The sequence below is a fragment of the Anoplophora glabripennis genome, unplaced genomic scaffold (assembly GCF_000390285.2).
Source record: "Anoplophora glabripennis isolate ALB-LARVAE unplaced genomic scaffold, Agla_2.0 scaffold651, whole genome shotgun sequence".
In the NCBI taxonomy this organism is placed as follows: Eukaryota; Metazoa; Arthropoda; class Insecta; order Coleoptera; family Cerambycidae; genus Anoplophora; species Anoplophora glabripennis.
The window spans coordinates 133168-158611 of NW_019416811.1; the positions used below are offsets into that span (position 1 = coordinate 133168).

At 30.4% G+C, this 25444-nt stretch overlaps 1 protein-coding gene across 1 annotated transcript in view; it reads right to left on the minus strand.

Moving 5' to 3' along the window:
* Positions 1 to 25444, minus strand: part of LOC108910887 (integrin alpha-PS1) — a 57819-nt gene that overhangs the window by 30843 nt on the left and 1532 nt on the right. The window contains exons 4-12 of the mRNA XM_023455500.1: positions 12935 to 13199; positions 12665 to 12873; positions 12404 to 12608; positions 12043 to 12328; positions 9444 to 9679; positions 6992 to 7241; positions 6782 to 6938; positions 1907 to 2067; positions 1620 to 1855 (exon numbers count right to left, since the gene is read on the minus strand). Of these exons, the coding sequence (XP_023311268.1) occupies positions 1620 to 1855; positions 1907 to 2067; positions 6782 to 6938; positions 6992 to 7241; positions 9444 to 9679; positions 12043 to 12328; positions 12404 to 12608; positions 12665 to 12873; positions 12935 to 13199 (2005 nt within the window). The remainder of the gene's footprint in view (positions 1 to 1619; positions 1856 to 1906; positions 2068 to 6781; positions 6939 to 6991; positions 7242 to 9443; positions 9680 to 12042; positions 12329 to 12403; positions 12609 to 12664; positions 12874 to 12934; positions 13200 to 25444) is intronic.

Consider the following 25444-nt stretch of genomic DNA (forward strand, 5'->3'; position numbering starts at 1 on the left):
TTGTTAAATTCTGTACATATTAAACTATTTTTCATTTTTCATATTTGCCATGTTTGAAGACTTGGCAACTACGCAATAATTTGTAGCGTGTTCCTCGTTCGTTCTGCCGTGGTTGGCAGAATATGGCGTCTCTTGTTAGAAAATAGTTGTGATTTTAGTAAGTGAAACGTGATTAGTGTTTATACATGTATTTTGGATAAACTTTTAAGGTGTGAATATGGTTAGACAGTGCAGAATTTGTAAGAAATTGGATTATAAACATCCACATCAGCTATCCTTCCACAGGTAAGCGTGCTTGAAGGTGACTTTGGAATGTATATGCAACTGTGGCCATTGTCGTGCGTGTGGGTAACTTTTATTTGAATAACGGTAAAATTTTATAAAACTGACTTGGTATTTTTTTAAAATTTTTGCTGAAATAGTAAGAAAACAATAATATGAACCACGTTTGGCCATTAAAATCAAAGGAAAATGCTGCACCACAAATAAGTTACAGACATTATTTATATTTAATATATTTATAGGTATTTCAATGTTATCCCTTATACCCAACATTACAAATTTTAATCATTCATCATTTTCATTTTCCTCTACGACAAAAACCTTTTCAAAAATATATTTACAATTTTACTAAATGCACGAGCATAAAAACTGAATAAATACAACAGCAAAAATATGGTGGTGGTTCACTTATACATAAAAATACCGAAGATGCAATCAACTGAAAGTTGCATTCATTCAACCATTTGATGTTCTCCTTTGGGAATATATTTTTATGTCTCACTGAAAATTTGCCTCAGTATTCTAAAAGTGAAATGTGAACGTTTTTAGGATGCTTGGGGATGGTGCAACAAGAAAGAAATGGTTACAGTTATTGGGATTCCAAGAAGTTATAAAAATATTATATATATTTATTATAAAAATACTGAGTAGCTGTTGAAATATATTGACTTAGGACTATAAAATATTTTATTTTATTTATTAAAATGTACGACATTGGAGATGTAATCACGCGCATCAGCTGGATGAAAATAAAGCCCTCTGCTTTCCCCTTGTCTAGCTTCACCCAACATATGAGATAGACTGTGACATGCATAGTCCCCTTTATTTAAATGTCCTTGTTTTTCTCCTATGTAAATAAATATTAAATGCTGTTAGTTTTTTTTAAATGTTCGTAATAATACGAATAAGGTTTTTAGGAAAAGAAAAATTGGAAAAGTACCTAGTCCAGGAAATTGAAAAATTCAAGAAAAACTTAAAGTGCTTATCACAAACAAATTTATTGAAATTTGGACAGTAAACATCTGTCGGGTCAATTAGTGATTAATAAAATTATGCTATTCAGAAACAATAATCAGGGAGTGATTAACACACGATCAGTTATTGCACAATAAGTTTAAAATGACCATTAACAAAGATAATTGTATCGATATTTCACGGTATACTAACCTTACAAAATAGCACTATCCACAATATTTTAATCCATTTTCCAAGGGTTTCTCATGATAATTAAAAAAACATTGAAAAAATATAGGTACACACTAAATAGCGTTTGCGCTCTTTTATGATAATATAATGGTAGGATAATAAAATGTTAAACTAATTAAAAATAAACTTACCCGCTAATGTGAAATTCTGCAATTTTTTGTAAAATAGCCACAAGTGTTTGTGAGGTTGTTTTTGAGAGCTCTCTAGAAGTGGAATTTACAAAAACCCTAAGATCCAATTTTTGTTCTTTTGTAGTTTTTATCACCTCGAATCTCAAATTAAGTAGTATGGATTGTTTACCATGAAATGGATTCCCAAGATCACACGCAACTAATGTTTCGTTTGTAACTGAACATTTTACATTGACCTAAAAATATTAACAGTTACAAATAGTAACTAAATTTATTTAAATACATACAAGATCATTCTTTTCAGTTTTTAGTGCAATATAACTCAGCGCGCTTGGGTGAACAACAAACAGTTTCGCTTCATATGCAGGTTCATTCAAATTCTTTACTTGTGCTTGCAGAATAAAGTCTTCATCAACTTTATCAACTTTGTATACACCATCGGGACTTTCTGAAAAATAAAAAATTCTTTTAACAATAAAAAAAGATGAAATTTATCAGTTTATTATTTTAGGGTTGTTCTTAACAGGGTCGCAACACCACATGTGGTGACATTTTCTACTGATGCTCAACTACAGGTTTGAAATTAGGGGGTGGGGGGTATATTGTAATATTAGACAAATAATATAATATAGTAATATGGACAGCACTTAACCTATCAAAACTCTAATGAAAACAAAACAGATTATATAGGTGAGAGGTCTGACAAAAATTTATCTATTTGAATATTGATCTATACCCATGTTTTGAATGGGGGTATGTCATATCCTAAATGTCATCGTTACCCAATGCCTACCAGCATAAAACATTGCTTTATACCTAGTGTGTATAAGTAGAAAGTGACCTACAGATCTGTACATATTGTAAAAGCATGAGTAGTCTTGCACTCGACAAAATAAAGTTTTAACCTAATGATATTATGGGAAATATCTAATTTGTGGGCTACATACTCCGTTTAACATTGAATTACACCCGCAAAATATAGTAAACCCTTAAGACCATTATTCAGCAGGATCACCAGATATAGATCGGTTTTGAATTTATTAGTTCTCAAAAGTACAGCTGGTATAATTGTCTGCACACGAGAGGCATGCATCATAGTATAGGTACATAACATAAAACATTGATTTTATTGATCAGATAGTTAATGTAAGGGTTGATCCTTGCAGTCAAATTTTGACATTTGTAAGGCATCAGGATCCATGGGGCACTGCAATTAATGCCTTCAGATCTAACAAATTATTGTTAGTTAAGTTATTATTTATTGTATATAATACTTTTATTACTCTATTATAACAGTTTAATAAAAGTCTGTCTCTTTTTAAGGCATGGTTTATTAGATCTGACAAAGTTGGTCATGCTGCCTCCTGGACACGACGGCAATGTCAAGAATTAGACGGACCCTCTTGTCCTGTATATCTAATAACATAAAATAAAATGAGCAATGATTATAAGATTTATGTTATTTTGAAACATGTAAATTGTTTTATGCATCGGTATCATCAGTTCCACAATCTGTTTGGGATCGGTTAAAGATCTGCACCATCAAGTATGTTTCTACCCTTGTTTCAGCAAAACCTGTTTGCCGAGACGAAAAAATGTTTTTATGTGAAGAGAACGACAGCAATTGATGTAATATTTGCATAATTAAAATAATCTATTCACCACCTGATCTGACTTAGTAATTTGTGTTGTTTATTTGTTGAAGGAACCAAATGTTTTATTATCTAATATGTGAAAAGTAAATCAGACAAATTTGGTCTTTAGGTTTCTGTAAGTTCTTTTATGCATGTGTTGTGCACTGTTTAATATTTATTATTTTTTGTTTATTAATATTAATATTTATTTTAGAATTTAGACAAGGTTTTTATAGATATGTGATTGTACATACTGGATGTAGCTATATTATTTTGTTTCTATTTTTTTAGTAAAATATTGTTTTTTATTTAACTCGTTTGATGACCACCTGCGCTTGAATTAAAACATAATTGTAACTGCCGCTTTTGTTGGCCCCCATGACTAATGTGTAAAATAATATAAGTTTTGATATTAGCATACAATCTAAACATCATACACCGCTTTTAGCGCCGGTTCTCAAACTACTTTTGAGGTAACCTGCAGAGGTTATTATTATTTGTCAAATTAATTTTTTTCAAAAACTACAACAGAGAAATATGAACCAATGCCGATCTTTGAGGAATATTTCAGAGATTATAGATTTTTTTCAGATTTTTATGTCATGGTCAAAATGGTCTAAAAAAATGGAAAATAATTTTGTTTTCTAATATACTTCCATCAACCAAAACAATTTTAGATATCCTTTAGAGCAGGGGTCGGCAAGTAATTTTAGGTGGGGTCCGGATACTTTTGAAAATTTTTAAAGAGGTCCAGAAAAAAATTCATATTTCTTATTTTTTTATTTTAATTTGGACTCAAATTTAATCTGCTTACTAATTAAGAACTGAAAACACACACAATTGTAAAATACTAGAAAAAATGATAAGATTGGCACTTAAACGTAAAAAACATTTTTTAAATAAATTATTTGAGTAATTTATACTTTCAAAAAATTTTTGGAGGTCCAGCATTTTACCTTCCGCGGTCCGGACCTGGACCGCGGTCCGCCAGTTGCCGACCCTTGCTTTAGAGTATGTATTTTTGCTACAACAAAGCTCATTAAAATCTGAAAGGCGCTTTTTGAGTAATAAAATGAAAACTTAATTTTTACTAGTACCTCTACCTCATTTCTATAATAACTTCCACATTTAAGAAGGTTCAATACCGAAAAGAAAATTGTAACAAAGTTTTCAAAGCAATTGAAATCTCTTAATAAATATGCAAATTGTAAAAATATTAGATCGATTGCCAACGTTGTTTTTTTGAAAAATTATAAAAATTGTCCTTATACACATGCTCTTATGGGAGTTGGGAAAAAACTTTAATCAAACGTGAATATTGCTCTTAAAAATGGTTAGGAAAGGGAAAATAAAATTGTAATTAAAGAATTAAATATTGCTAAACATTGTAAATCAATAAAAATATGCACTTACAATGTAATTATTGAGATAATGGAATGAATAGATAACGTTTTGACAAATTTGAACAAACATCTGAACCTATGAAAGGAAATATGCCAACACTGTACGCTTTGACTGACGCGCTATATTTGACTAGCTCGATTACAGACTATAAAATTATTCCAGTCGGAAAAATATGTAGTAATAATTAATATTAAATAAATTTTTCGTGATCTATGTAATATAATAGTAATTTGAAACAAAAATTGAAGGATCTCTTTGCAAAAATAAATGTTCTATCATAACCTTCAATTTGACAAGGCAACATCTCACTATCATACATTGAGTTTCTTGATAGTTATCACATGGATTCTCAGTTTGCACATTTTGCTTTTTCTCATCAATCTACATTCTATGTGTTTCATATGCCTTTTATATTGCTTTACGTTGATTACTTTTCCTATTAGAGCTAAGCACAGTTGACAGTTGACCCAATTTTTACAATCACACCATATACTGATGTGCAATGTTGCCACATTTCACCCATAGTTTTACAGGTTCTTAATGAATAAATAGACACTTTTATTTAAATAAAAAGTTAATTGCCATGCATTAAACATGAAAAATATATGCGAGCTAATGTGTTGTACAAATTTCATTTGCATATATTATATTTAGTTCGCTCAAATTAGTTTATGTAAGGTTGGTACTGCAACGAAACTCCTGTGTACAAGCATAGGCTTCCCTCCCGTACCACCTGCCTCGTAGAGGATCTATTGAACCTCCTTAAGGAAACTTATACATTACCCCTTTACCTGCTGCATATGTGATACCTAAAGACAATGTCAAAATATACATCTCGGCATGTGTTATACATTAAGTAATATACCAATATTTATAGCTACCGTTGGTTAAATTTGCCGTCTTTATTATTTATTAGCCTCTCAAAGACTGTATTTAAGACTTCCAAATATTTTTCAAATGAGGGTGTCGCCACTATAACATTATTGTAGTGTGTAACGGTCTTCACTTGTCTACTACTGTTTTCTATACTGCGCAAACAATTATCACAAATAGTTAAATCTTTCATCGGTCGTGTCACTTATGACATACTGATGAGAACTAATGAGTTCGAAATCGATCTACATCTAGTGGTTATCGTGACAAATGATCTTAATTGTTTACTAGATATTAAGGGTATAGTTTAATGCTGGATGAAGCATTAGAGAATATCATTAGTTAAAAAGTTTATTTTTAATGCAACAATAATCATGCTTTCATGCCAGTAGGTAAAAAGCTATATTTTGTGCCAGTGGGTATGGACTAACAATGGTATTTAAGATATGTCATACGCTGTAGGTTATATCTCACTCGGACTATATAGTATAGTCGTCGCATACTTTATATACCTTTTTCCTATTCACAAATTTTCTCGACATTTGATAGTGCATCTTGAACCCAATCGAAATAATCTAGAACATTCTAGAAAACATGTAAATAAATATATTACAAATATTAGTAAATTAATAAACAATTAAAAACCTAATTAAGGAAATGAACGTCGTATGCATCCTTTTGTAATACTATATTAAAACTGAACAATTTCCATGTTGGTTTATCCTTTCTATCTTTCTATACATATACCACACAAAAATCAATTTATTATACACTTATTATATTATTCACTCTAGATTTATTGGAAATAAAATTTCTATCAGAGTACCCATGTAAAAAAATACATAGTTTTATTTGAAGAAAAAAGCAATAAGAAAAAACAAAACAATAGTTAATGTCTGTTTGTATATATTTTTAAGCAAACATCAATCTTTTGTTTTTTAAAATCAAAGAAAATGTTATAGAATTAAACATTATCAGGTTTTCGATGTGATGCTCGATTAAAGGAATGTCTGTATAAGTACTATTCTCAACTACTTCACTTACGCTTAAATATATGCAAGAACTTGCAACTAATTTCTTTTTTGTAAATATGACAGAGCAAATATATAAATTGTAATTTTAATTTCATTACTACTATTGTCAGCGACGTGGTAGACCCTTTAAAAATACCTGCCAATTCTTGTTATATAATTTTCAGCCTTTTGAATAATAAAGAATACAATTTTCATAAAAAGTAAAGTCTAAACTTACTTTGTAAATTAGTTGTTACATCTAAAACAAGATTGCTTTCACAGATATCATCGTCTCCGCATTCTTTTTGGAATGTTGCCTCGAATGTTTTTACCGATGTTTTGTTTAGAATAGGTGAATGATACCTGTTCTCCTCTAAAGTATAATTGACACGGAGCTGAAAGAATGAAGTCATTATTTTAGGCAATATAAAAAACATCAACTACTTACTTTAATGGGAGAAAGTATGTCAGTAATACCTTCCTTTATGTATGCAGTTTCATCCTGACAATATTGTTTTGAACTACCACTAACTGTCACAGTTTTTGTTTGCATTGACGAACGTTTATCAACATGAAGTTCATCCTTGAACCATATTCTCGAAACGTGTTTCTTTACTTCCATGATATGATAATTTACATTAAAATTATCTGCTTTTTTTAACTTCCCTATAATTGAGAAACATGACTGGAACGAAAAACTAAAACAAAAAACAAGGTTACCACAAGCTTCGTCCACAGTGCGTCAGGGACTGTCTTTAACCATCAGATTACATCCACGCTGCATTTATATAAATAAATTTTAAACAGTAATTTTTCCACCTTTCTTCTAGTAAAGTTTCTTATTTGCCAGTTTAACCTCCACTTATTTCATAAAACAACAAGAAAGTGACAGACACAGATTTAATAAATAAATGAGATAGTAAAATATTCAAATATTTCGTCAACATGTATTAATCGCTTAAATCAAACAATATAAAAAAAAACTTACGAAATAAAACTCATAATTAATTTTACTATTAAAAATAAGAATATTTCTCTTTATGATTATGATATACAGGGTTATTCACAACTTATCCAAATAAATTTGGGAATAGATGCGTCATGAAAAATGAAGTTAATATCATAAAAAAATTTTTGTAAAATCCTTATATAGTTTTCGAGAAAAAAATTATTGAAGTTGTATTATGTATTTTCAACTCTTACATCGCTGGGCTACTGTAGTTTGCAGCGTCATTCACGTTATGCGCTGTACGCAATGCGCTCTCTCTCCACGTGGTCCCAGGCGATTTCGAATACTGAAATCTAATTTTAGTATTAACGTTATCGCGATAATGTTTACATTAGTTTTTCAAGTGTCAAAAGTAGCTTACGTATATAGCAACTCAGAGTTGATGGATATTGTTTTAATTTATAGTGAAGCAAGACAACATTTGTGTTAGTTTGTAGAAACTGCATAAGATGGGCACAAATGTCACGTCGGTGGACAATATTTTGAACAGTTCTTGCAACATCAGGTATTTCAAATTATTTTATTAATTAAAACCACAAATTAATTTTATTAATTAATAACAATAGCACAAAAGCAGTTGAATTTGCTGATATAAAATAGGTGTTACAAAATATATTTTTTTCTTTCTTTGGGAAAGAAATTCTTTAAATTTTTTGTACGTTCATTTTTTTTTATTAAACTTTGCCGCTGTGCCAGTCATCGACTGCATGCATTGCCTTGCGTAAGGTAAGGTTTTACAGTGGACTAGTTTTCAGTGTCGTACAGAAATCATTTTCACTTTTTGATTTTTTTTTTACAAAATTGTATTTGTAAAGGTCAATACATTCAAAAATGTTTTCTTGGATAAGTTCTGAATCACTCTGTATTATGATTATGATATATGTCTTTTGTTTTCAAGATACAATGTTTTAAAATTAATTTAGGCAATATCTCCAAAAGTAATCACCATATCCCCCTACTCAAATTCAGTAGGCTTGTGTCGTGAAAGACTGGTTTAATTACTTTTTAATAAAGCACAAAAGTTGAAGGTAGGAGTCAGTATTTCCTTTTGTTTTGATTTTCGTTCAAGTACACCTGTATTTAATTTTTGCAGACTATAAAAGAATGTCATCTATTAAAATAATTGCAAAAACTTCATGAAAAAAAAAGTTTACGTACAAATAAATATATGGAAAACTCAAGATAATGCTTTTACAGAACTTAAATTAGAGCCAGTAGAAAAGACGAGGTTTTCATTTTTTTTTAATAAATTACCAGATTTTTATTTTAGATACTTTCAGCATTAATTGAATAATATAAACTAATTTTTTTAATTATTTTAATACCTGGGAGATCCACTCGGTTTAGGAGATTCTGGCAAAAAAATACATTTTTTGTTTAATGAAACTGAAATCCTAACACCAAAAAGTTGTACCATAATATAGTCTAAAGTTGCAGTGTTATCAAAGGTATTATTTAAAAATAGGATAAAATAATATTATGTTTGAATATTCTATTACCTCTAGGATTTAAAGTATGTATATCCTGAATTTCTGAATTAATGATTTACATTTTGTAATTTTTTGGTTTAACGAATTATTTAATAGTAAATATTAACTACACAACTATTTTACATGAAAGTACCTACATACAAGTTAAATTATTAAAAGTTTATGTCCACTTATTACCAAAAGATTATTCTGTTTTAAAACAGCTGACAGAACTTTTTGATGATATCACTAAAAACCTTAAGTGAAATTTTCCTTAAGCAGATGGTACTGAATTCAGAAAAAAATGTTCTTCTGCAGAATTTTGTTTTAATTATTATTTATCTGATACTGAGTTGTGGGGGTTACATAATTCTAGTATAGAAACATATAGGGCGACTCAATAATTCACCTTGTTTACTCACCAAGTATAATTATGATTTGTTGGGTCAGCCAAGCATCCCTTTCTTGTAGAATTTATATTCTTTAGCTCATCGCTTTTTATTTTAATTTTTATATCTATAATAGGTCTTGTTTTGAAAAGTAGTGCCTTTTCAGATTCATATGCTCCAACCAATAAATCTGGATATCCATTGTTGTCCATGTCTATTCCGCCACTTAGTGAATATCCCAAAGTTTTTAACTGCTTAATTCGTATCACCTGTAGGAAAATAATAGGTACTTATTATTTAGCGAATTACTGTACAGTGTACTTGTTTTGTTATACATAACTCTGGAAAAGATACAGAATAAAAATTAATAGGGGTCCTTCCAGTAACATTTAAAGGGCGTTCAACTTAAAGAAATATATTTTATTTTGATGATTTGTTGAATTAAACCAAAACCCCATGATTATGTCAGTAGGTACTTTTAGTTGTGTACAAAGTTTGAATAAAACATATGTACATAATTCCATTTTAAAAAGTCAAAACAACTGAAAATGTGGGTCCTTAATAAATTTACCGAAACATCTTTTTTGAGAAAATAGATCGGCATTTTAATATCCCTACTGAAAAATTAACGTTTGCTATTGGGGTAGAAGTTTAGGAAATTCAAATAGGAATCCTATAATTACGCCACTGCTTCTAGCTGAAAGATATTTTTCACATCAAAATACTAGTCTTTTATTATGATTGTTGTGTACCAAATATAAACGAAAAATAGTTATTAGTTTAGTAAGGAAGGAAATATACATATTTTTAAGATGAATGTTCTGTGTCTTGAAAGCATAGTATTTTAGAGAAACACATTATAGAAAAGGTTCCTATTATTTTTTCATGTTTCATCCTTTTCCCAAGTAAAATTGGAAGCACTCTGTAATTAGACCTGGTTCCTCCAAATTTCAAATAAATTTATAGGTTGATTATGTTTGTCACTTACTCGTTATTTATGCACATAATTTGTACGAGACTTACTTATATAAGTTTTAATTATATCATAAACATGCTTCTGTAATGTTAGCTCAATAATTTTTTTATATTGTTACTAAACTGTGTTGTAAGTTATAACTGAATTATATGTAACAATTTTTAGTATCAGAACTATGTTCATGAAATATTGATACATGTAAGATATATTCATAAATGTAATTTGGAGATTTTTATTCATTAGAAATATCAAGAAGAATCAACAAATTTGCCGAGTTATATTGGTAGGTGTAATAAATAACTTGTGGTAAACTTCCTAGTTTTAACAGATTGGTTCAAATTTATTGAACAATTTGGAAAATTTTATTCATTGGTAGTAGCAGTAAATATAATAAAACATAAATAACACATACATGTTTATTGTTGCAGTTGCCTTAATAGTCCAGGCGATATCTGTTTCGGGTTTGGTAAAACGCATATGATCGGAGATTTTTGCTTTAACGGCTTCTAAATAACATCAGAAATGATAATTTTTCTATGCAAATAAAAAAAAACGCGGTCTTAATTGTTATTGCAAAAAAGTATAAAAAAATAGCAAAAAAATTCATTTTTTTTGGATTTCTCATTGACAACTTAGCAACTATTCTTTTAGACAAAAATGGAAGAGGAAAAACATTTTCGCAATTTTCACGCTTATAAACAATTGCAATAATTTACTGTTTTTTTTCAAAAATTTTTTTTATTTTAAAATATGGTTTGGAAGTACTTGGAAAGAGGAGTATTTAAAAAAACCTGATTATCTGCCCATTATTTTTGGAGTTATAGCCCATTAAAGTTAACCCTTATTTACAGCAAAACTACAAGGGTATAAGGACTGTTTTTTAATTTTTTCGAATTGCAACTAACTCAATCTTGATCAAAATTTAATTACAAAACTTTTTCCTCTTCCATTTTTGTCTAAAATGAATAGTTGCTATGTTGTCGACGAGAAATCCAAAAAAAAAATGAATTTTTTTGATATTTTTTATACTTTTTTTGCAATTTTTTATTTGCATAGAAAAATTATCATTTCTGATGTTATTTAGAAGCCGTTAAAGCAAAAATCTCCGATCATATGCGTTTTACCCAAGTATACCCTTTTTAAAACAGATACCGCCTGGCCTATAAATTTGTTTTACATTTATCCACTTTTGATCTAATAAGTTGATGAACAAACTGGCCGACTTATATTGATACACGTACATTGAGGCAAACTTCCTAGCTTAATAAATTGGTCAAAGAATTGGAAGCAAATAACTGGTTAGTTATAATTTATTGTCATATTTTTATAGATCTTTTTGTGATTTTCTCTCATTAGTACCTACTATCACTATATTCTGGTTAAATTCTAAATATATAGCCAAAGTTAGTGACCATAAAATTGTGATAAAATTACGTCTTAAATAAATTACAGTATCATTTTTTGTTGACAATTATTATAAAGAATAAAAAGATGCCACAAATACAGCAAACTATGACAATTTCTTGAATTGGCTAAAAAATTAGTAAAAGTGAAATTTAAACAAATCAATTCGGTTGATATCTAGATTTTTACTGGAAAGAATTTTCCATAATAATTGTTTTAAATAAAGAAATTAACAAATATGACTGAAATTACCTGTGAGGGTTCTGGATTTAATCCATTTGGTGAACCTAAATATATATAAACAGCACCATGATCTTCTTCATAAGGAGCACCAATTGCTACATCGTTATATCCATCCTTATTAATATCACCAACTGATGTCATAGAAAAACCATATCTTGATTGAGTCTTCCCATAGAAAACTTTATCCCAAGTGCAGTTGTCCCAAGTGCAATCTCTAATGTTATAATAAATGTAAACAGCTCCTCCTTTCTTTTCACCATAATAAAATGGGGCACCTACTAGTAAATCATCATATCTGAAATAAATCCATTCAAATTAGAATACTAAGTTTAGTAAAAGAAAAATAAATTTATGACTAAAGATAACTTACCCATCATTATTTACATCAGCAGCGAGCATTTCGTACCCAAAGCTAGAAGCAAATTGTTCACCAGTAATTATTAACGATATATTTAATTCTTCATTATTATATTTTTCAAAGAAGTAAACTTGGCCTTTCATTTTGGATCTTGGAGCTCCAGAAATATAAGTATATGCACTTCTATTAGAGAAGTGACCACCTCCCACACTCATGCCTATAAAAAAATAGTTTTATAAGAAAATTTAAGTCACCGGTACAAGTTAATTATACCTAAATAGCTATATTTTTCAATAATTTCGGTGTCACTTAAAGGTCCGTGATAAGTTGTTTTGTCTTTTGTTAAAAAATCACCAACGACAACTTGGCCAAAAACAGTTCCTCTCCATGTGAACGGACCTGGAGCACCCATCAAGGCAAATTCATCACCAACAAACGAAGCACTTGTGCCAACTTGACAAAAACCAAACTGTTGATGTAATCTGCAATGGTATATATATATTTAAAACATCAATCTAAATTGCGCGAACCTGAAAAACTTACTTTTCAACTGGTTTTCCCTTGCATAATTGTAAACTTTCATAGGTATTCAGGTCTGAATTTAATAAATAGCAAAGGCCTTGGCCATAATGGAATTTTGATAAGTCTGGGCTTTGTATATACCTATGAGCACAGACTATAACAATACCACCTGGTTTTTGAGACTTTACAGTTACCCCTAGCCACTGCCCTGTCTTGATTTCATCTAATCCTGGACCTTTCAGTGATGTGTTTTCACCTCCTTCGTCATCATAATCAAAGTCGTCGACTAAATAAAATTGCATTGTAAAAAAGATGATAACTATATAACAGGTAAATTGCTGAATTTTCTGTAAAATATTAGATAATTGTAATTTCAATTATCAAATTGAATTGATTTATAGAAAAGTATCATGTTTACATACAAACAAATTCAACAATTTACGAAATCCAAAATTAGTTCAAATAAGACACAAGCGATAGATTATTATTTACTTTTAGTACCGCAAAGATATCAGATTGTTATTGCATTCATAAATTACATTTTCTTAACACTGAATTGTAGGTGCATATATGTTTTTGATTTAAGGAAAAATTTAGATTTCAGTTTTATCAAAATAATTTTACAGAAATATATTTGTGGTAGAGGGGACAAAAGGGAAATATATATATATATTATTTTATAAACTTATTCTTAGATAAAGTACTTGTTTTTAAAATTATATCATAGAAAATTTGCATAAACAGAGGGCTGCGGAAAGAAAAATAAATTGAAAATGGTACCAGACAGTGCCGGTTTAAGCTAATTTCGGGCACTAGGCGCAAAAGATTTACGGGCCCCCTTGGCTCCTGTATCCGCCTATGCCTTTTTGATATAATTTGGCCATTCTTTTAACAATAAAAATTATAACATTCTTTTTCGTGACATAATATTGGCAATCTGTCGCATGATAGTGTCACAAATAAGTTTCTTCAGTGCATCATTTTTTCTATAATACTGACAATGCATCAAAGTTTTCTTGACTTAAATTAAACCTTAATTAAGTTTTTATTCTATTAATAATTTATAATAATAAATTTATAGTAATACTATTGAGTTTATAAGCTACCCTAACGTACTATTATTTCATTTTGATTGATTTTTAATCTGAAAATTAAAATCTATTGTCACATCTAAAATGGTACTACAAATATAGCGAATTGTGACAAATTTTTGTATAATTTATTGCATGAAAAATTGATAAAAGTAAAATAGGCTTTAAAATAAAAAGTTAGGTAACCTTATGTTGCAGCAACAATTATCTCTAATTTGTCATTCAGCTGTGAAACGTAACAGAATTTTAAATTATTATAAAAAATCAAGTTTCAAATTCATTCAATAAATCATAAATTCAAACATTTTTTAAAGAAAATATCGATTGAATGGATGGATAAGTAGGAGCTTTATGCAATAAAAAAATTTGTTTAAGAAATATCTTTGGAGATCATAAAAAATCAACAAAAATAAAATATTTTCATACAATATAATCTTGAAAGAATTAAACACGCTGTTTTCACCATTCGTTCATTTCATTTTATCCAATCATAAAAGGCCAACTTATCTACAAAATGAAATTCTGACAAATTTAAATTCTAAACATCTTTCCTTAATGTCATTTTTTCATATCGATAAAAATGGAGCAGTTTACTATATTATTTTTTTTTGTCTTGAATATTTTCTATATATATATATATAAACGTAAAATACCCTATGGTAATATTATTTGAAAAACAAGCTATTATTTCCCTAAATCTAAAAATAGAAACGTTTTCCCTCTTGTCCATTATAACCGTGAACGTAGTGTATATTTTTTAAAATATAAAATTTTAAGTCTGTAAATCACATAACTGAAATCAAAATGTTGTGTAGAATTTAAAAATTGCTATACCGTACATCATTTTAAATACAGAGCTTGATAAATGATCACAAACTATGTAACCAGTAATTTTGCTTGGAACAGTAATTTTATTCTTCACGTTAATTAAAAATTATTAAAATAGTAAGATCAAGATTATATTAAAACACAACATTCTGTTTCACCGGCTGTGATTGGTGTGATTTTTCACGAGATTCTATTCAATCAATCAGCGACCGTATCATCTCGAGCGTAGACGTAACGGTTTGACATTGTTTATTGTAAACGAATCATTAATATTGTCATGCCAAGATTTAGGGAATTTTTGTTACCCTGTAATGTTGGTTGCCTAAGCTCGGTGGTCACGTAGCTTGTAAACATTTAAGGCTCTGTAGTTACGTGCTTACAAATATCTTTCAACAATCCTATATCTTATTTAAATAAAAACTGAGCGCAATTGTAGTGTTGGATTTTGATTCTGTAAACAATAATCTATCATATAATATTAGTAAATAAATATGACTGCAAAATAATCTACATAAATACAGATCAAAAGAGAATGTATGTTTTTTGATATCGTATATTCTGATGCTATTGGCATTTGAATGAAATATAACATAAATGATACTGAAAAAATTAGCCTCTCTCTAAGCCAATAAAACATTTATAAGTTATGTGGTCACACATGAGAACAGTTGAATCAGAATTCTGTTCTTTATACCCTAAAAGTACAATGTGTTACAATTTTTGCAATATTTTACTAATTTTCAATACTTTACCTATAATATGAACTAGAATAATGTAATTTATATATTAGGAACCTTTTGCAATTATTTAAAAAATCCTGACTCATTTTTAAAATAGAAATTATAGGTATATGTTTAAAAATTTTATAAATATGAAATTAATAATAAATACGAGGTGTCTCACTTTTAATAAGCAATTAAGAATATTAGAGAAACTTTATATACCTCTAACATAGATAAATAAATATCTCAATTTTTTCTTTTCCAGATACTTAAAAATATGCTGTTACATTTTCTGTTCAGTTTTATTAGTTTAATATATTTACAATCTATCTTGCAAAATTTTAAAATGAACAATTTAAAATTCACTTTTTATCTGAAAACTATTCTGTACAGACTGTTTAAAATTAATTGATAAACTTGAAATTTTAATTCGGAATGTCAAAATGAGAAAAAGGTCTACAAAGGAACGTTTTGTTTTATAATGCAGTGATATTTAAAAAAATATTTTTCTAGAAACGTTTTATATACGACAACAAAACTTATAGGTAAAAACTCGCTATTTCCAGTGGTGGAGATACCGGGAATTATTATCACTAAGACCTCAGAAAATGAACGCCTCTGAGTTTTTTGGATATTTCTAAAACGGAGCGTCTTTAGTAATTTTTTTTTAACTTACCGTACTGTTTCGAAGCTCTTTGTAAACCTTAAATAACTTTAGAACTATGCATTCCACTGGAAATTGTGCTCTAACAATATGCAAAATTTCTGCACTAAAGATTTTTTCGGACTTCACATTAATACATCGTAATGTAAGTAAAAAAGTAGTACGCATTAAAAATGGTCCGCTTTTTTTGAATAAAATGAAAATAAGAAATAGTACTAGGAAATAAAACAGTGAACAAATTTCCAAAATACCCAATGACCTTGAACTCTTAACCGGTGTTTCCGCCATTAGTTAACGAACTTGCATTCGAATTCAATGAATTTTGAACTTTATTAGGACATTTCATTAGAAATTTCAGAGAATGTAATTTTTGTCACCCAAACTGAAATTTAGAAATTAATCTTGAAACATTCTGTACCACGTGTCGCATATTAATCGGTACACGTGAATATCTCGTCTGTGAAGCCTCCGATCCAAAAATTACCAAATGAAAGTTGTTCAGTTTATTGGGGGAAAGCGATTGCTCACCTTGTATTTGACCTTAACCGTGACCTTGAAGGTCACTCAACGGTCACCTTCATCATTTTAAATGGGACCCTCTACTTTTACCTTTGGAATGGATTCGGCAGAAAATTTTACATTCGAATGTGATTTCATCTTTGACCTTACGGTCAAGGTCACAGGGATTTGAAATCATGTATCACAACTGATGTAACCTCGGAATATGATGTTTGCCCCCAGAGTGGAAGGGATTTCTATCGAATTACTTAATCATGACTGATTTGATCTTGACCTCTATCTGCAAGGTTATTTGAAGGTCGACTACAAAAATTGACCTTGATGACAAATGTTAGGATGTTCGGGATCGTAGATCGGTGATCTTGTATTTAACCTTGAATGTCATTTTCAGACCTATATGATGTATAAATTCCGATCATGCAACCTCCTCGCGTAGTACATCGAGTCACGCTTATGCCGACAGTGAAAAACTGAAAAAAACATTAAAAATCTCAAGCTATTATTTACCCTGAGATCATTTCAATAGTATTAATTGATTTGATTAACTTTTAATTCAACCTTTAAATGACTTTCAAGATTAAATCCAAGATCACCGATCATTGGTCCCGAACATCCTTAAAAATATTTGTAGAGACCTTCAAATGACCTAGAAGGCCAAGGCTAAGGACAAGTCCAAGGTCATGATTGAGTACCTTGATGAAAATCCCATCGACTTTGTGGGCAAATATCTTATTCCGAGGTTGCTGCAGGGGTTACGAATTATTTGAACTCGCTGTGACCTTGACTGCAAGGTCAAAGTTGAGATCACATTCGCATGTAAAATTTTCTGTCGAATCCATTTCCAGAGCAAAAAAGAGTCTCATTTAAAAATATGAAGTTGATCTTCAATTGACGTTCAAGGTCACGGTTAAGGTCGATTTCAAGGTCAGCAACCGCTTTCCCCCAATGATCTGAACAACTATTATTTAGGCCTTTTTTGGATCGCAGGGATGACATATTCAAGCGTACCTATTAAAATGGGACACGTGGAATTTGCAACTGACATTTAATAACATGGATTAATTAACTGATGTCAAAAATGTAACTGAGTATAATTTACTTTGAAATACATTTTTAGAGTTATGTATATTACAGGATTACAGGCTGTTACAAATTCGCTTCTCACTACAGGGCTTTCGGAAACGGTAAGAGATACGAACTAGCTTAAATTGGGGTAAAGTTGCATAATCAGGGGACCAACATTATCCTTTAAAGAATCGAGGCTAACATGATTAGTTTTCGAAATATTTGAAAACAAACAAAATTTTGGAAATCCGTTTTTGTTTCATTTCAGCCTTGTTTGAGACGATATTGAAAAAAAAGAAGAACGATTTCACATGGCAACTTTTTGCCCTCTATCGAATGGCATAATCAATTTTTATATGTAACGTTTCGTCTCTCCAGGACCATCATCATCTTCATTTTTTTAAATACGACCCAGGGCAAGCCTTCATGGCCCCCAATACTGTACTCCCTCAGCCCGAACCAGATTCAGACGTTTTGTCTCGAAAAATTTATCTTCAATGTATTCGTTCCTTTATCTAATTTTTTTATTTAGATTTCTATGTTTATTGAATTATCGTACACTCTAAGTGTCGTTAGACCCTGTGGCATCCACCTAGTTATTTAAACTACTACCATCACACGTTACAATAAAATATTATAAGAGTTTTAATCTCCATCACCTGGTCATACATAAGTCGATAAGTTGTTGCGTCAAAATTAAAACATTATTATAATTTTAATTTCATTATGACAAATTAATTCTTAAAAACGCATATGAACAACCAAAACTCCAAATGAATATTATACTTTAAAAAATTACAGTAAATTTCAAAAACGTTTCCGTTTTGGCAAATGAAAATGAAGATAAGCATAACATGATCGGAATTTATTATACCTGTAACCGCAACTGTGCAACAACATGTCAGATTTGTTTGAATTTTGAGAAACCTAGAAATAACTATGGGCATGGGATTAAAACATCGAAACCTAAAAAAAAATTAGATAAAATTGGAACGAATACATTGGAGATGAATTTTTTGAAACAAAACGTCTGAATCTGGTTCAGGCTGTATTGGTGGTCATGAAGGCTTGCAAAAAATGTAATAAAATTTCCAGGGTCGTATTTAAAAAAATGAAGTTGATGATGGTCCTGGAGAGACGAAACGTTACATATAAAATTTGATTATGTTACTCGACAGAGGGCAAAAGTTGCCATGAGACAGTGTTCTTCTTTTTTCAATATCACCCCAAACAAGGCTGAAATGAAACAAAAACGGATTTCCAAAATTTTAGTTTTTTTTTAATATTTCGAAAACTGATCATGTTAGCCTTGATTTTATAGAGGTATAGTGTTGGTCCCCTGATAATGCAACTTTGCCCCCATTTAAGCTACTTCGTATCTCTTACCGTTTCCGAGATTCCTGTAGTGAAAGGCGAATTTGTAACAGCCTGTATATTTCAACTAAAACATACCTTAATATATGGAAAATATTTAAAATGTATTATAGGATTACATATTTTTGCTACAGTTTTTTCCGCCCTTAAAGTTTTATTTTTCAAAAGTGAGACACCCTGTTTATATAATTCATATTTAAATTTAAACAAAACATCCTCTTTTTCGACAATGCTCAGCTGCAAATTTATATACAAAATGCACTATTTACAAAAAAGAAAAATGTATGCCTGAGTATATTTTTACATCTTACGCTGTACATAAGCCTTTTAAATATTATATAAAAACAATGCGAAATTTTAAAACACATTCAATGAAACAGTTTCGTGGTCTCAATATATAAGGTAAATAATTTGTTTATGTTAATTTTTTTTGTTATTTTCATTAATGGACTACAAGAAGCTGAAAAAACAAAATACTACAGCATTAATTTGCTAGAGGGTTAATGCAGTGAAATTTTATTTTGATGTACCTATACGGGATAAAATATTTATAATTTTATAGCACAATGTCACCGCTCCACTGCATTGTCCCTGTCTATTTAATTTAATGCTTTTGTAGAGAATTAAAAATATTTTAGCAACTTTAGCTGTTTATTAAGATATTAATATTTGAATGGGCAGAGAATTTTTTAAAAGTAGATAGTTATAGGTATATGTGTGAATAATTATATAATATTAATAGTAATGTATAAATATTAGATTTATTATTGTATGTTATTCAGTAATTAGATATTAGATATTTTAAACCCACATGCAGTAATATCGTTTATTGACCCATATATTATGTTATATCATAATGTGAAAATCTAGTGAAATGTTTGATTATATGATCACTGAATTAATATAAAATGGAGCATAAAATATTTCAATTCCTGATCTTTTATATTATTAAGTTTCACAATGTATTTGGTTTGCAAATATTTAGAATTCAGATATAAATAATAGTATATTTCACACTGATTTTAATTCCGAAGACCTTCAAAATCATAAAAACCAACTAACTGTTGGTGATAATGTACTGTAGGTGATAACGGATGACTAACAATAATTTTGTTACGTACCTATTACAAGTTTAGGAAAACAGAAAAATCATGAAAAACGAAACATTTCCATTTGTATTTTTTTTTTGTATAAAACGATATGTAAATATAAATTAATTTTATCATAATATGTGAAAGTAATGATAAATTAGTAAGTAGGTACTTATTAAGTTTTCAGTGCTATTTCTGTCACTGCAAATGAAAGAAAACAAACGAAAATTGTTTACATTAATTTTATAATTAGGGTTATTTTTATAACACTATTTTGGACGAACCAAAAACAAGACAAATAAAAAACATGTATCACTTCACTTATTTAAAAGATCTTATTTATTAAGCGACAATATTAATAAATATCTATCACATGGTAATGGTGTCAGATAAAATATAATAAAATTAAAACTGTCAAATTTGTTCTAAAAAGGACATGTCAGAGAAATATTGGTATATATTTTTATTTGTCTGTTTTAGTGTAAGACTTTTGGCTCGAAACGCTACTGACTTTGCACGCAAATGTCAAACTCCAATTTATATATAATTTCTCTTATAAAGGTGTGTGAAGTCATTGAAAATTCGTTGTACTATTCTATTGAAAGTGATATACGCGAATGTACAAAAAGTAGAACAGGTTCCATTTTCATTGATCATTTACCCCAGACGATCACTTCTGTTTACATGTACTCATTTCATTTACGTAAGATGATTCATTCGCGATGATCATCCAAATGATCCATAAATATAGCTTAATAATAATTTTATTCTATTACTAAAGAAAAGAAGATTTGGTTCATTTTTCACTTAAATAAACGAAACAACTGTAGAAATTGGTAAATACAAACTAAATTTGACTTGAGTTGTTAGAAAAATATGCAAGTTTCAGATAGGTTGTATTTGTTAATAAGCCTTGTGATTTCTGCGAGGGAAATACGGTAGGTGGATGATTGAGTTTGAAACTAAGATTTATATTTATTCTCAAATCATATGGGTTTTATTATGAATCTGGATAATTTTGTAACTAGCCACTTGTTGAAAACAAGACAAATGTTTGTATGGCGCATATGGTTTAAATTTATTAAAAAATAGACTTGGCTACCCACTTATGAAGTATTTATAATATTATATGGTAAATTTTAAATGTGCATCGGCCAATAAAAAAATTATTTACAACAAACCGTCATCAGCTATTTTTGTAAATAAACAACACATTTTCAGCTAAAATTTTTATCGTCTGTGCAAATATGGAAAAAACATACGATTTTCATTAAAAAAATCTCACTGAACATCCTGCATCATGTCAATGTCATTAGAAAATGAAAAAATTATAGCGACAACTTGGGCAAAAAGTATTACCACTGTTGAGAAATAACAGCGAGCGGCAGAATAAGTACTATAAAAAAATAGTGTTCAGTAAAACCGGAAGTTGAACAAATAAATGTGTTATTTTATTTCTGAAATCTATTCAAACTCCCACGATATTCTTTTTTATTTTTTTTTCCAAGTACCTAGATAAATTTCGTTAAAAAATAGAATTAAGGATTATTTTGTATATTTGTAAAAACCGAGATAACAGGGAACTGTGTCTATAGTATACATTTCAACCTAAATTAGTGTTTGGAAAAAAAGGGAAAACGCAGATAACACAGTTTAATCACATCGGCTAGATCACGCTGTTTCCGCAGCGAGGGTGTGCTTTGATTTAGCCGACCACGGCTTAATTCACCTAGTGCGGCAACATTAAAACAAGCTTAATAATGTTCGCATTAGCATATAATTACAACAGAAGATGTAATTAAATGTAAGCGGAGGAATGGTTGAAGCAATAAAAAAACTGTGACAAAGATAACGTAAACTCTTAAGCAGAATAATACGAGAACTATGCATTTCAAAGGTTTTGTTTATTAAAATTTTATATGAATTTTTGATTACACTGTTTTAGTTCCAACGGATTATTCTTTGAATCTTATTAAAAAAGCAAATTACACAATGCCACAAAGAAGGAAGTGAGCTGGACCGTAACCTAACCTAACATCAAGACACTCCTCTGAAAAGCGGTTTTCGAGATTTCAAACCGACTTGACAGTCGGTGGTTACAATAGTATATTGTACAATAAGTGCGGTAAGTTGTCTATTGCCCACGAGAGCGGAGTTGAGCGCAAGAACGAAGTGAGTGCGCTTATCCGCTCAAGTGGGCAAGAGACAACCGCACGAATTGCACATACTATTTTTTATTACGAATGCAATGAAAGAGTCCAGGGGCGAAGCCCCGGTGGGGTCCACATATTTTTATTCAATTTAAGTGATCAATAACTGTCATTTAAATGTCACTTTTTAAAGATAATATTTTCGAGTGTGTAGGTATTTAAATTTTGCGTGTTTTATTGGCAATTCGCGTGCGACAAGTAAGATTACCGCACGCAAATAGAGTGGGCAAACAGCTAGTTACCGACCTAAAAAATATGCGAAAAGATAGGACTTATCCGTCATGAGTAATAGAAAAAATATTACAATTCATGATCTTATTGCACCAAAACTTCATAACCCCGGAGCTTTATAATCCCGTAATTTCATAACCCGGAATGTGCGAGAGTGTAGAACCATGTAATTTTGTGAAAACATGAATCTCATGTGTGTTGGCAGGCTTTCATAACCCAACAATGCCGTAACTACAAGATGTACGTATAACCACGAAGCTGAGAAATTGACCTTATAGTTCTGTTGTAAATCCGTAATTTTGAAAAAATTTATTTTAGGATAGATGGGTTATTATGTGAAGAATATACATGAGTTTCTTTCGAGGTAGAGCGAAAGGACGGGGCAGGATGTGGAATATATTCTAGATCCTTGCATATCCGATATCAGTGGGCAATGGATAAGCATGCTACCGTAGTACAAACGGAATTAGCAGGTATAACCACAGCCTCTAAAGAAATCGCCCGTAGGCATACCTGCGGGTAAAATCATTAGAATATACACAGATAGTAGCCAAGCACTATTGATCTTACGTAATCATAATGACTAGGTCAGTATGGGAATGCCACCAAGCACTGGTCGTGGCCTCAGCTTCCAACAGCATATCTATATGCTGGGTTAAGGGACACAAGCGCTGGTAATAAAGAAGCTGACAAGCTACTCAGGAGTGCATCGGGATTCAATATTTTTGGATCCGGTGCCTCCAGTGTGCTTCCACTGTCAGCGCTCGATGAAATTATCAAGGGAAACACCCACAAAGAATTTATGAAACAGTGGGATGAAACAAATAGCTGTCATTTTGCTAAGGAGTTCTTAGAATACCTTAGCAAGGATACAGCCAAAAAGTACCTGGCCATGTCTAGGTCAAATCTAGGTATTCAAACTGGACACTGTTGGCTAAGGAAGCATCTTTATAACATGAGAAAGTGTGAAAGGGTTGTGAACAAGAAGACGAGACAGTATTATAAGTGCTATGCGAATTCACTGCCGCCTTGGCAAAAGAGAATCCATGTTGGGAGAGCGTTGGCCTTCTATGGCCTATATTAGAGAGATCCCCCTGAGCAACGTTACCACCTTTTTCTCTGTAAACGGTTCAGGTGGATTGATCTTCTAATGAGAGGAAGTATAAGGGGCCCAATGGGGCATAAGTGCTGTAGCTTTTTAAGCTACTATCCCTAGAATTGCAGACTCCAGATTCCAGGGAGAGCGAACCACTTGCAGCGAGTTGCAAGAGTGCTTATTGTAACGCGTGATAACGGGCGCGATGGTTAGGTACATTGGTATAGAGACCATATTGAGTTTCAGATAAAGCCGAAAAGAAGAGGATGAAGAAAATGTCAATATAGAAGGCCAATTTACAAGCTGCAGTCACCGTTTTCCGAGAAGCCACTTTTTTTTAACTGACCGAAGTACGTAGAGATTCACAATAACATAACTCAGGCAACATCATATAGATTTTTTGATTGATTAACAATTTTCATTTAATTTAAAATTTTAATTTAATCTTTTTCCGATACTTTTTTTTGAATGTGACTGACTGAATTCGGATCAGGGACCTAGCCTAATTTTCTGTGTAGCGCGCTGTTATTATTTCGCAAACAAAATTATTAAGTGATTCAGTTAATATACGTACCTAATTCAATTTTTATCTATTCATTTTTATACTTAGTTTTCTCGAATTCACTTTGTACTTTTTACATCTTTAAAGTACTTATCTATATTTTTAAAGTTGCATATTTTTATTAGTTTACTGTAAAGGTAAACAGCCGATTCAATTAATTTCAAAAAATTTTCCGAAATTCCCATCATTCCCGTAGTACACGTGCTAGCGGTATTCCAGGAACCGCAGTCTGAAAATTTTTATTCAGGAAATTTTGTTTTTGTGGAAAGCAAGATATACCTACCTATCTCTAGAACAGTAAGTCATAGGGAAAGTACCTAAGAACATATCAAAAAGTAATAAAACAAGGGATTCGAACGGTAGAACAGTTCAGGGTGGTTCAACTAAAATAAGGAAGATTTTAAGTTGCCCAAGTTGACGCAATTTTGAACTCCTTGTATTAGATATACAATTGTATATTTCTTATCCACACCAAATCTATAAGAGCATTTTTGCAGAAGTGTAGATAATTTGAAAACGGCACCATGCCATTCATACATCATTTCAGTGTTAATGGTATTATGACTATATTGATTAACAATATTTATACTGAGTAAGTACTGGTTAGATATCCATCCTGGTTAATGAATAGAGCTGACGTTCGATCGCGTGGCATACTGGCTCCACAGTGGTCCTGCAGGGATCTTTTCCTTGGTCTCTCCGTAGTCTGGGATTGATTAGACCTGTATTGGTATCTCGACTGGCTAGTCTGTACTTTAGTTAATCTTATTGTCGCTTGCCCCAGCTCGAATTTCGCTATGTTTGGAAAACATTTTATTTCCCAAAATTAGCAACTGAGGTGGTTTTCTTTTTATTATTGATTATTATTATAAATTACAACTACATATTTGATATGGAATGTCTGTAATTTCATATGTTCAGATTTTATGAAAACTTTTTGAACTAATTGACTTAGTACTTTATGTAAATAGTATTCATGTATAATAAACGTTTATCAAATAAGATGTACCTATGTTAAGATCCATGTCCAGCTACTTCAAAAATACCTCAGTATGAAATTTCATTGGAATAACTAATA